Source organism: Cavia porcellus, unplaced genomic scaffold (assembly GCF_034190915.1).
Source record: "Cavia porcellus strain 051 isolate PalLab524CR breed Dunkin Hartley unplaced genomic scaffold, mCavPor4.1 scaffold_31, whole genome shotgun sequence".
NCBI classification, from domain to species: Eukaryota; Metazoa; Chordata; class Mammalia; order Rodentia; family Caviidae; genus Cavia; species Cavia porcellus.
Window position 1 is genome coordinate 5068986 of NW_026947514.1, and position 11273 is coordinate 5080258.

General features: G+C 58.6%; 1 protein-coding gene across 1 annotated transcript in view; it reads right to left on the reverse strand.

The window, feature by feature from the left end:
* The window catches only part of Eml1 (EMAP like 1), a 147030-nt gene extending 140249 nt beyond the window's left edge, over positions 1–6781 (reverse strand). Inside the window, exon 1 of the mRNA XM_005000496.4 lies at positions 6624–6781. Coding sequence (XP_005000553.2) covers positions 6624–6651 — 28 coding nt within the window. The 5' untranslated portion in view covers positions 6652–6781. The remainder of the gene's footprint in view (positions 1–6623) is intronic.
* Between the last annotated feature and the right edge of the window lie 4492 nt (positions 6782–11273).

Here is an 11273-nt window from a genome sequence, read left to right on the forward strand (position 1 = left end):
GGCCATTAGCAGCTAATGTTTTCTTCACCAATGCTTTTCCTCATTAGTGCTGGGACTAAGTCCTGCAGAAATTCATCCATGTGCTTTTTTCTCTGTCTTTTACACTTTTTAAAAAGGGAATATTTGTGACAGGGTCTAGCTATGCGGTTCAGGCTGGCCTTGAACTCGTTATGTAGCCCAGATTGACCTCAACTCCTAGCAATCCTCCTGCCTCAGCCTCCCGAGTGCTGGGATTACAAGCGTTCACCACTACTGCTGGTTTATGTTTTTCTTTCTACACAACATAAGTTTATTCTCTCACGGTTCTAAGATTAATAGGATCTGTTCCTTCATCAGCCTCTCTCCCTGGCTTACAGTACCCATCTCTTTTGTCCCCAGGTGGCTTCACTCTCTACCTGTGTTTGTCCTAATCTCTTCTTTTTAAAACAATTTAACTGGGCTTGGTGCATGCCTGTAATCCCATTGCTCGGAAGGCTGAGGCAGGTGGACCACTGCAAGTTCGAGGCCAGCCATAGTGAGTTCTTCTCAGACTAAACTACATAGCAAAACCCTGTCTTTAAAAAAAATCAAACTTTTATTTTAATTGACAGACAACATTGAATGACCTCACTGTGTGTGACCCGAAGCTCTGGTGTCTATACCTGCTGTGGAATAGTTAAATCCGGGTCATTCACTGTGCATTTCCCAGGGACACAGGCTGTCGCTGCTGGCCATAGCCTCTTGCTGTGATCTCTGGCACCTTATTCTGACTAACTGGAACTGTGTGTCCTTTATCCCAGGCTCTGGTCACTGCCACTCTCCACCCTGTCCCTCAGTGGCTCACCATCCCCGCGTTCCACACACAACTGAGGTCACGCGGTATTTGTTGTCCTGACCCTGGCTCATTTCACCCAGCACAGTGTCCCCCACATTCACCTGTGTCACTTTGTTTCATGGCTGAATACTATTATTTTGTATAGAATGCCACGTCCTTCTTGCTTTCATCTGCAGACGGACGTGAAGGTCTGGGTAAGGACTTTGGGGGCAGTTGAGATGGAGTCTCGCAATATAGTCCAGGCTGGCTTTGAACTTGTTGCATAGCCCAGGCTGGCCTCAAATGCTTGGTGATCCTCTTGCCTCAGCATCCCAAATGCTGGGAATACAGGTGTGTGTCACCACGTCCAGCAGGGATTCTTTTTTGTAAGATCTCTGCACAGAAAAGGGAGCAGTCAACAAGGAGCGGAGACAATTGCAGGAGGTGAGGCGATGTTTGCAGGCATGGATCAGCCCAATCAAAGATGGAAATACTTAAAAAGCATGTGAGGTTACTGCTGCCCTGTGCAGCACACGAGGGAGGACCAGGACAGTCCCCTCTGTCATTTCCCCTGTGACACATGGATACCAGCTTTGCATGAGGTATTATAAATAAGCTTTATTTACTTAGAGTGTGCAGGAAGATGTATGTAAGTTTTATGCAAAAGCCACGCTGTTTTATTCATTGGTTTGCATATGAGGAATTGGACCTGGGGCTTTCCTGCTGAGCTACATCCCCAGCCCTTTGTTGCATATTTTGGAGACAGGATCCTGCCTGATCACTAAGTTCCATGGGTTGGCCTCCAACTTGCAATCCTCCTGCCTCAGCCTCCCTGAGTGTCAGAGTAACAGGCATGCACCACCACCCCTGGGTAAATACTGCACCATTTCATATGACAGATGTGAGTGTTCTTGGACTCTCTTATCTCCAAGAGATCTGGAAGGGGTCCCCCAAAGACATCAAGGGGAAGTTATACGTGCACAAACCAAACAAATAATACAATTTAAAATGAGCAGAAGACTGGAGCAGGCAGTTCTCAAATGAAGATGCCAGTGGTCATCGCTGGGGAAAATGCTCAGTGTGAGTAATCATCACAGAAATGCAAAGCCAAGCCACAGTGAGACCCAGCTCACACCTGCTGGAAAGGGAGCCATCAAAAAGACAAAAGGGGGCTGGGGGTGCAGCTCTGCAGTGCAGCGCCTGCCTGGCAAGCGTGAGGGCCTGAGTTCGATTCCCGGCATCAAAAAGAAAAGAAAAAAAGATGAAAGGTAAGTGCTGGCCAAGAGGAGGAGGGAGGGACCCTGTGCGCTGCTGGTGGGGTTATACATCAGCTCTGTCCTCCTGGAAAGCAGGACAGGGCAGGGATTCCCCCAGATCCAGCAATCTCACCCGGAGGGCCCACCTGCACCAGCCAGTCTGGGTTCACTCCAGCCCTGTTCCCCTGAGCCTGGAGTCCGCCTCAGCGCCATGCGGAGGGGGGCGTTTGAGTCTTTGGGGGAGAAGAGAGTGGAGACCCCTGGCCCCCGCTATGTGATTTGATCTGGGGACTCACAGGCAGCACACTTGGGGTGTCCACTGCCCACGGCTTGCCCAGTGCGCGCTGCACGGCTCTCTTCCCGAGAAGCCTGAGAGGGAAATAATTAACAGAGCAAATAGAAGGCAGAGGACAGGACACTCTGTGGTCGCTGGCCTGGGGGCCACCGTCTTGGCCAGTGGTGATGACAGGGATCGGGCTCACGGAAAGCGTCACCCCGAGCCACGCAGGAACCAGGCTCTGTGCGGGGTGACCCTCTCCTTGGCTTCGGGCCCTGGGATTTCAGATTTGTTTATTCCAGCGCCTCCTACACCCTGTCTGCCTCAGAGTCCAGACCAGGGCCACAAAGAGGCCGTTTGATGGATGCAAACATTTCAATTCAAAATGCAAAGTGGGGAAGGGAGGTCTACCCTGGTCCCTCCCTCCCCTGCTGCCAGACCGGCTTCTGCTTTTACACAGATGGCATCAGGAGAAGTAACAGGGAGCAGCCACCAGTGCCAGCAGCTTAGTTTCTCTTTAAAAATAAAACCTATCTTGCTTACTGTCTCGGGAATGCCCATCAGGAGCTGACCTGACACTCTAAGATGACAGAAATCCTTGTCTCCAACTCACAGTGAAGTACTCTTCTCATTGTGTAGTTCACGCTGGCCTTGAACTCGCATCGATCAACCCTCCTGCCTCAGCCTCCTGAGTGCCTGGATGACAGCATGCACCTCCATGCATGGCTATTCTAGTTAAATTCCTAATCCCCCGGCTGCTAGCCTCTATTTTTTGCTCCCCACATAAAGGCCCCTGAGGCCTCGACAGAGCCCAGAGCTGGAGCTGGCCCTGGCCAGGAGGAGGCACCATGAACTGCCCAGAGGCCAGGCACCTCCCTCCCTTGCTCCAGAGTCTTCAATGGCTCCCTGTTACCCAACAGAGGAAGCCTGAGCAGAGGTGGCCATCCAGAAAGGCAGGGATCACACAGCCTCGGGCACAGGAGGGGCACAAAGAGGGTTTGAGTCCTGGGGCCTCTCCCGGGAGCTCTCTGAGAGCAGGGCGAACTGGAGTGTCTGCTTCCCTGTCCTCCAGGGACACTCCCCAGCCAGAGGCCGTGGCACACGGCCAGTCAGTGAGCTTGAAGGAGAACAAAGCCCAGGCCACCCCTGCCTCAGCTCTGGAGGTGGTGACATCACAGAAACTCCTCTCACCGTGGTAGAGAGAACCCGGATGAGAGCAGGCATAGCTGGGACACGGGAGGTGGGAGGTGCTGGCCTGTCCACTGGGCAGCCTGGCGCAAGAAGTCAGGGCTCCAGGAAGGACCAGCCAGCCATGGGTGGCCCCAGTGTCCTTAGTCTCAGCCTGAGCCCAGGCAGAGGCCCCTGAGCAGCCAAGTTCATGGGGGCCTTTGGGGGAGCCCAGGCCACCCCCTCATGAATCTCCAGGCAGGAGGTCACAGGGAAGAGAAACATGTCCAGCTTGGGGTCCACCATCACCATGTCCATCTCAGCAGGGCGAGCACGCCCCGGGGAGGCCCAGAGAAAGTAGGTGACTTGCCAAAGGCCACATGGCAGGCGCCAGAGTGCAGAGATGTGAACTCCCAGTTCAGGCCATTTTTTTGAGAAGAGCAACGGGGAGTCCTGCAGCTGGAAAGTTTCCCAAGCAGCAGGGCAGCAGGTCACCCACAGAGCCCGGATTGGGAACCCCACAGGGTCAGAGGCAGGAGGAGGCCGCCCACAGCCCCGGGATGTGTGGAGCCAGCCTGCCCGCAGCCCTGTACGCCAGGCAGGTGCCAGCCTCACACACACCACTGCACCCTAGCAAGGGACACATTTATTGCTGTGCATTTTGTGACAACTTTTTATTGTGTAGTTCAGACTGGCCTCAAACTTGTAGCAATCCTCCTGCCTCGGCCTCCCAAGTGCACATGGTACACAGGTGTGTACCATGATGCCTGGCTCTGGGGAAGCTGCTTATTTTATAGATGAGGAAACGAAGTCAGGATCAAGTGACATGATCCATGCAGCCCCAGCTCCCTCCAAACCTAAGAGCCAGCACCAGGCGTGGGGTGCAGGTGACTGTAAAGGGCACATGCCAAACTGCCCGGGGACTCATGCTATAAATACGGTGCTGACTCGGGTAACCTTAGCTGCCCGCCGCTCCCCCAGGCCCGGGCCAGCCGCCTGCCAGTGTCCCTGCTCTGCGGACTTTCCCGATGCCCTGAGGAGGAAGCACGTTCTTCTAACAGGTTCCAAATGCTTGTAGGCGACACAGAGCTCACTGTCTTCAAAGAGAAGGGACATTGCTGCTACCGACGGGGCCTCCACGTCACCCCACTCCGCCCCTCGGTGCAGGCAGCTCCCCTGAGGAGGGGCAGACCAGGCTCTGTGCAGACAGAGTGTGGGACCAGCCTCTCTGCTCGCCGTTTAGCCCTGGGTGACTCTGGGCAGGTCACCGGCCCCTCTGGGCTTCAGTTTCCAGGCGTGGCAATGCATACCTGTGTCCCCTCACTTTCTTCTCTGGATCATAGACGGGGTCTCATTATGCAGCCAGGGCTGACTTCAAACTCTCTGCCATCCTCCGGCCTCAGCCTCCCAAGTGCTGGGATTACCAGTGTGCACTACCATGCTTGGCAGATCATTTAACTCTTATTGCAACTTGAGGACCTGAAGTCTGACTATTATCCCATTAAGCAGAGGAGAAAGCTGAGACAGAGCTGCCCAAGGTCACACGGGTGGTAAGTAGACACAGACCCAAACAGGGGGCATAGGTCCCAGTGGTCTGCTAGGCACCTGGAATCTCAGAGAGGTCCAGATGTCAGACCACGCATCCTGGAAGACCCTGTCCTCCCCCAGGGCCTCCCCACTGTGTGGACATCCTCTTCCTCCTCCTCCACTGTCCAGGGTACTCTGATTCCTGCAGCCCAGCTCAGTCTGGAGCCCACATATCACAGACAAAGGCCGCCGCCACTTTTGCATAGCCTGGAGCCACCCAGAGCCCCTGAGCCAGGCAGGACACACAGACTGGGTCGGAACCAGGCCCCACCTCCCAGTGCAAAGAGGACAGACACATCTCCATGCGTCCAGGCTGCACACTCAGCGCCTGCTGTCGCCACCTGGCTAATATTGTCCCAGCCTTCCTGAAATACTCCTCCCCTCGGGTGGCTTTACAAGCCCCTCACGCCAGGGCCGTGTCGCAGTGGAGGAGATGGCTATTCCGGGGCCACAGCAGGTGTGGGCTGGCCAGAGAGGCCATCAGCGGCTCCCCCGGCCCTGGAAGCCCCAGCAGTGCAGAAGCCTCGCCTGGCAGCTGTGTGGCTGGTACCGAGGAGGCAGCGAGGCTGGGCTGCTGGTGCAGGCGCTCCCTGCCCTGCACACACACACACACACCCAGGCCAGTCCCAGGTGCCACACTGGCAGTGAACCCCAGGCCAGCTGCTGGTGCCCGAAGCACCCTGCCTTCAGTTCCCAGGATGGCTGGTTGGGGTGCCCACTGACTGCCGAGTGCCCGCAGCACACCAGGCACCACAGACATGCAGCTAGCAGCACACTGGCCTTTCACAGTCGCCTGTGCACTGGGCACCGTCACCGTGCTCCCCACCCCCACCTGAGGACCAGGAGAGGCACAGAAGTGCAGCCATGGGCCTGGGGTCACCCAGCCCGGAAGTGGACGTGAAGGAACTGGTGCTGGACAGAGTGGCCTGGCTCCAAGGTCCCCAACAGCACCCCTGGGTGAGACTATCCCAGCACAGCAGCCTCCAGTGGGAAGGAGGGGGTGGCCAGTGGCCACTGCACCTCTCTCCAGGATAGCATGGGGTCACAAAGTCCGGCCTCTACAGCACTCGCTGGTCCCTGGCCATTTCCAACCTGGAAGATCTGGGGGCCCATGGTGGGCACCTGGGGCTCAGGCTCATAGGGAACCCTGGGGACATGCCTGGCTGTCCCCCAGATAAATGTTCACACACATTCCTTTGTACATGGTATGGGTGGCCTGGACACGCGGGGCCACCCTGGGGCTCAGTCCCTGTCCAGGTCCCTGTCCCCTGCGGGTCTCCTGCCCCCCAGCCTCCCCTCAGTGTGGGAAGGGTTTGTGAGGGCATGGCTTCCTGCCCCAACCTTCGGGAAGCCAGGGTGTGGCTGAAGTTGGCTTGGAAAGTCACCCCTCCCCACGTTGGCTGCAGCCCCCGGGCGTACGGCTGGTGGAGGAGGGTCCAGCCCCACAGCTGCCTGCAGCCCGCGGGGCCCCATGCCCTCGGCGACCGGCGGCCTTGGCTCTGCAGCAGGAGCCATGGTGGGTAAATATAGCGCTGCCACTCACCGGCCGAGGGGCCCTCGCCGTCCGACATGGTGCAGCCGACGGGCAGCTGCTGGCCACCAGCCTACAGGGACACTCTGCGTCCTCGGTGGCTGTCGCCCACCCTGCAGGGCTTGGGACTGCTCTATGTTCGGCCCCTGGGCAGTGTCCTGCCCAGCCAGCCTGGCCACCTCCCCATGCCGGGCTGGGCAGATAAGAGCAGCTCCCGTGCCAGGAGCCCAGGCGATTGGTGGATAATTCTAGGAACTGCCCTCCCGGCCTGGGCCTCTCCCCGGCAGCCCCGGAATGTTGCCTGAGAAGCTCCTGCACCCCTGGGTGCTAGGCCAGTCCCTGGGACCCCAGGTCAGTCTCCAGGACCCCAGGAGAGGGGGCAGAATACCACTCACCCCGTCCCAAGACTGGTTCCACCCCTGAGCCAGGGACATGTCCGGGTACTGGGGAAGGAGCCACTTAGTAATGCCACCCAGTGCCTCGAGGTGAATGGACCACTGAGAAGCCGGCCGCTAGGGGCGTGGCAGGACCCGGAGCAGGGCTGTCTGCTTTGGAGGTCACAAAAAGGTCTGATCCTGCCTGGGAGTTTTGGACGATGGCACCTTTGGGAGGCTGGGTGAGCGGGGCTCCCTCAGGAAGCCAGTGACTGCCTGGCACCGGGTCTGCTGGGAAACACTGGCTCAGAGCACACAGCCAACAAGCACTGAGTATGCACTTGCTGTGTGCTGGGCCAGGAGGCAGCCAGACCCTGCCAGGCCCCATGAGGGTCTGAGTCCCAAGAGCACCAGCCCAGGCTCGGGCTCCCACGGCCCCAGGGCTGAGGTCTGCTCGGTTCTGTGGTAGAGCCCAGCAGAAGTAAGGTGGCTTTGGGTCCAGGAGAGAAGCACTCCTGGAGAGCTCCGCTTAGAGAAACCCAGAGAGCTTCCTGGAAGAGCTGGCGTTTGAGTCACCTTGTTAAAGGGCAAGAGAGTTTCTCAGGGCAAGGGGGTGTCCACCAAGAGGGAACAGTAGGTGCAAAGGGTGGCGAGCCCCACCAGGAGAGAGAGGCAGGGTCCCCAGTAGGAGATAAAGACAAACTCTACCGCTGGGAGGAGGAAGATGCTCCTTCAGGTGTTCAGGGCTGGGGAAGTCAGGGAGGCTTCCTGGAGGAGGGGCAGGAGCCTCAGAGGAGTGAGGGGGCAGAGTGGCATTGCAGGAACCGTGACCACCACCTCCGCCCTCATTGTGTCCTTGCCTGTGCTTGCCGTGTCCTGGTCTCTGTTGGCTCATGCTGTCCTGACAGGTACTGAGCTCACCATCACAGGGAGTGTGCAAGCCAGGGAATATAGATGGTGTTTAAGCATCAGATGGGGTTGGAGAAAATGGGTTTGGGGTCCTGTTTCCTTGGGATTTGCCTGCGCACATCCCCGGAACCCCTTTAGTCCAGGACAGATGAGGACAGTTGGTCAGCCTGGGACCCTCTGAACAGGTTTAAAAATGGAGAAAATCAAAATGCCAAGCCAAGCCAGAGCAGCTTTGGCGTGGTGTCCAGTTCTCCGCCCAGCCTTCCCACCTGTACACCCCTCCTTTCTCCTTGGCCCCTAAAGTCACCCCCAAGACTGCTGGGGGGTGCAGATCTCAAGGACAGAAGCCAGCTGCCCCCAGCACCCCTACCTACACAGTAGGAGGAGCCTCGTTCGAGAAGTGGGAGGAGCCCTGTCTGGGAAGTGGGAGGGGCCTCGTCTAGGAAATGGGAGGGACTGATAGGAAGTGGGAGGGGCCGTCAGAGATGTGGGAGGAGTCTTGAGAGGAGGGGCCAGGAGGTCATTCTCCAAATTTAGCAGACAGCAGAAGTGGCTACAGAGTTGGAAGTGTGCAGATCTCAGGAGGCAGCTGCCTATCCCCCAGAAGGGTGGAGCCAGGACAGACATGCTGCACTGCCTTGGTGTTACAGGGAGCTGCTAAGCATGGGCTGGGGTCGCCACTGCCTTGCTCAGTTTGGCTTTGAGGACACTGTGGCCCCTCTGGGCACTTCTGTTTCCACACTGCGGAGCATTCAGGGGCAACTCCCCACCCCCAGGCACACACAGTCTCTGAGGCCAACACTGGGCAGGACTTGTGACCCCATTTTGGGTCTGTGTCCTGCTCGGGGCTCCCTGGAGGGGCTACTTCAACAGAGGAGCCCAGCCTGGAACAGAGCAGCCACGCTCCAGGAGACCGTCCAGTCCAACCTGGGTGACAGGGTCAGCCCAGCCCAGCCCACCCTTGGTTTCTCCCCAGGAAGGGCGCCTGCCGGTCCTGCATCCCCTCAAGGGACCACCCAATGCTGGCTTCTCCTTCCTGTCTCTGAGGACTTCCTGTTGTCCTTATGGTGGGAACACGTGACAGGAAAAGCAGCTCGGCTCCCTGATCCTGAAGTGGGTGTGTGTGTGTGTGTGTGTGTGTGACTTGCTGCTTGTGTGAGTGTGGGGGGCATGGGTGTGCACACACGTGTGGGGTGTGTGTATGATGTGTACCCATATCTCCGTGGCTCTGGTCCCCTGAAGCTCCAACCCTTTGTGTGCTGCCAGCCTGGGGGTTTGCAGGCATCCGATGCCAATTTCAACAAGAACTGGGTGGCACCACAGCCTGGCATGGCTCCCCAGGCTTTAATAAAGAGGCCCAGGTCAGGAAGGAAGGGCAGGGACCAGGTGAGACCCCTGCAGGGGGTGGCACAGGCGGAGACCTGGGAGGTGAAGAGGAGGGACCTGGCACCCGAAGAGCAGGACACCCTGGGTGGTGATCTTGCTGGACTAGGAGCAGATTCAGGGAGGCCGGGCTTGGGGCTCCTGGAGGACAGGGTGATGGAAAGGGGCGCTGGGTGGGCAGCTAAGGGAGGAATCCCCAGGCGGCATCCTCTCCTGCCCAGCACCCAGCATCTCCTTGCTGGTGGGGACCTTGTCACAGAGGCAGGGCAGTGGATGGCTGCAGTGGCTATGGCTTGAAGAACAGTAAGTGTCCCATGGGATGGAACTGCACCCTTGGGCCTGTGGCTTGGGGCAGGTTAGGGACCCGGCTGGCAGTGGAGTGTGGGGGACACATGCTGCTCTTGGGGGCCTGGTCTTCAGCAGGGCCTGCTGGGCCTCTCAGGGGGCTCAGACCTCACCCAGTCCCCAGGGCCTGGGGGATACAGACACCAAGGCAAAGGCCACACGGAAAGCACATGACATGCATGCTCACACACACTAGGGCTCACACACACAGACTTTTACACACATGACACACACACAGGCTCACGTGCACATGATTCACACATGACACGCACATGTCCCTGCACAACCCTGGGAATGGATCCCCCACACCTGGAGCCCCTGGTTCAGCCCAGGCACCCCAAGCTGACCCCTGGTGGGTGGCCTTGGAGAGCCCTCTCAGCCCCTGGGCTTCTGGCCAGGAAAAAAGCCTGGGCGGCCAGGCCAGCTACTCAGGGAGTCCCCGGGGACTGTGGGGTGTGGGTCTTGAGTTTTGGGGGCGGCTCCTCCCCCTCCCATCTGTGAGAGGCTGAGGAGCCACTGTGCTAGGGGAAGCAGCCAGAGCAGGATGTGTGGAGAGGCCTCCCTGACTCAGGCTCCTGCAGGGCCTCGGACAGGTCAGGGCCTCTGGGGCCTTGTAAAGTGGCCCCAAACTCCAGAGCAGCTAGAAGGGAGCTGCTTGACTCCTGCAGCCCCTTCAGATCGCCGGAAATACATGCAGAACCTGCAGGGCTGGGGGCTTCTGGACCCCACCCACTTGGACACTGCTTCTGAACCCAGCAGGACAACCAGCCTCAGGCCCAGCTCCCCAGCTCAGCCTAGTCCAGCCTGGGAACCCAGAGCCCCTCGAGGTGCCGCGAGCGCTGTACCCGGGCGCCCCCGTGCGGTCCCTTGGAGCACAGCAGGCCCTCCCTTTCCCATAACCTGCAGTAAAGATGCTAAGAAACCCGGCCTAGTCTGGGACACTGGATTGCTGGGCTGGGAAGGCCAGAATGAGGGTCCCGTCTCTGCCACCCATCACCCACCCACCCACCAGTGCCCGAGTTTGGAGTGCTGAGGTGAGCCAGGCCTGCAGGAACTATGCCCAGGCCCTAGATTGGCCTCCCAAATCCGCGGTGGCCTGACTGTGGCCGGGAGCTTGAGGTCTCCACCTACAAGAGCCGGTGCAGAGCCAGGAGGTTCAGAGGGACAGTGATCCAGAGACTCAGGTGCACCACGCTGGGGCCCTGGGAGGAGCTGACCCTCCCGGCGATTGCTGGCAGGGCCCCTGCAGTGCTGAGGGCTGGTGGCCCAGGACCCTGTGTGGTGCCCCATGGCAGCCAGGCCCCGCCATGGCAGGAAGTCGAGGGTACGAATTTGTGGGGTGGGGGCTGCAGAGGGCAAGAGGGGTCATAACAGGGCGGAGGGACAGAGTCGGGGATGAGGTAAGAAGATAGCAGTGGGTGCAGCGGCTGAAGGAAGGGGCAGTGCGGGGGGGCAGTGACAGTGGACGGCTGTGGACACACAACAGAGGCCAAGCACAGACACTATTCTCATGATGGGCAGAGGGCTCCGGGGCCCCCAAGCAGAGGAGTATGAATGTCCGGCCAGGCGCCCCAGCAGTTAGGAAGTTGGGGTGAAGGCAGTTTGTCTCTGCCCAAGAGCCCGAGCTCTATGAGCTCAGGGAGAAGCCCCA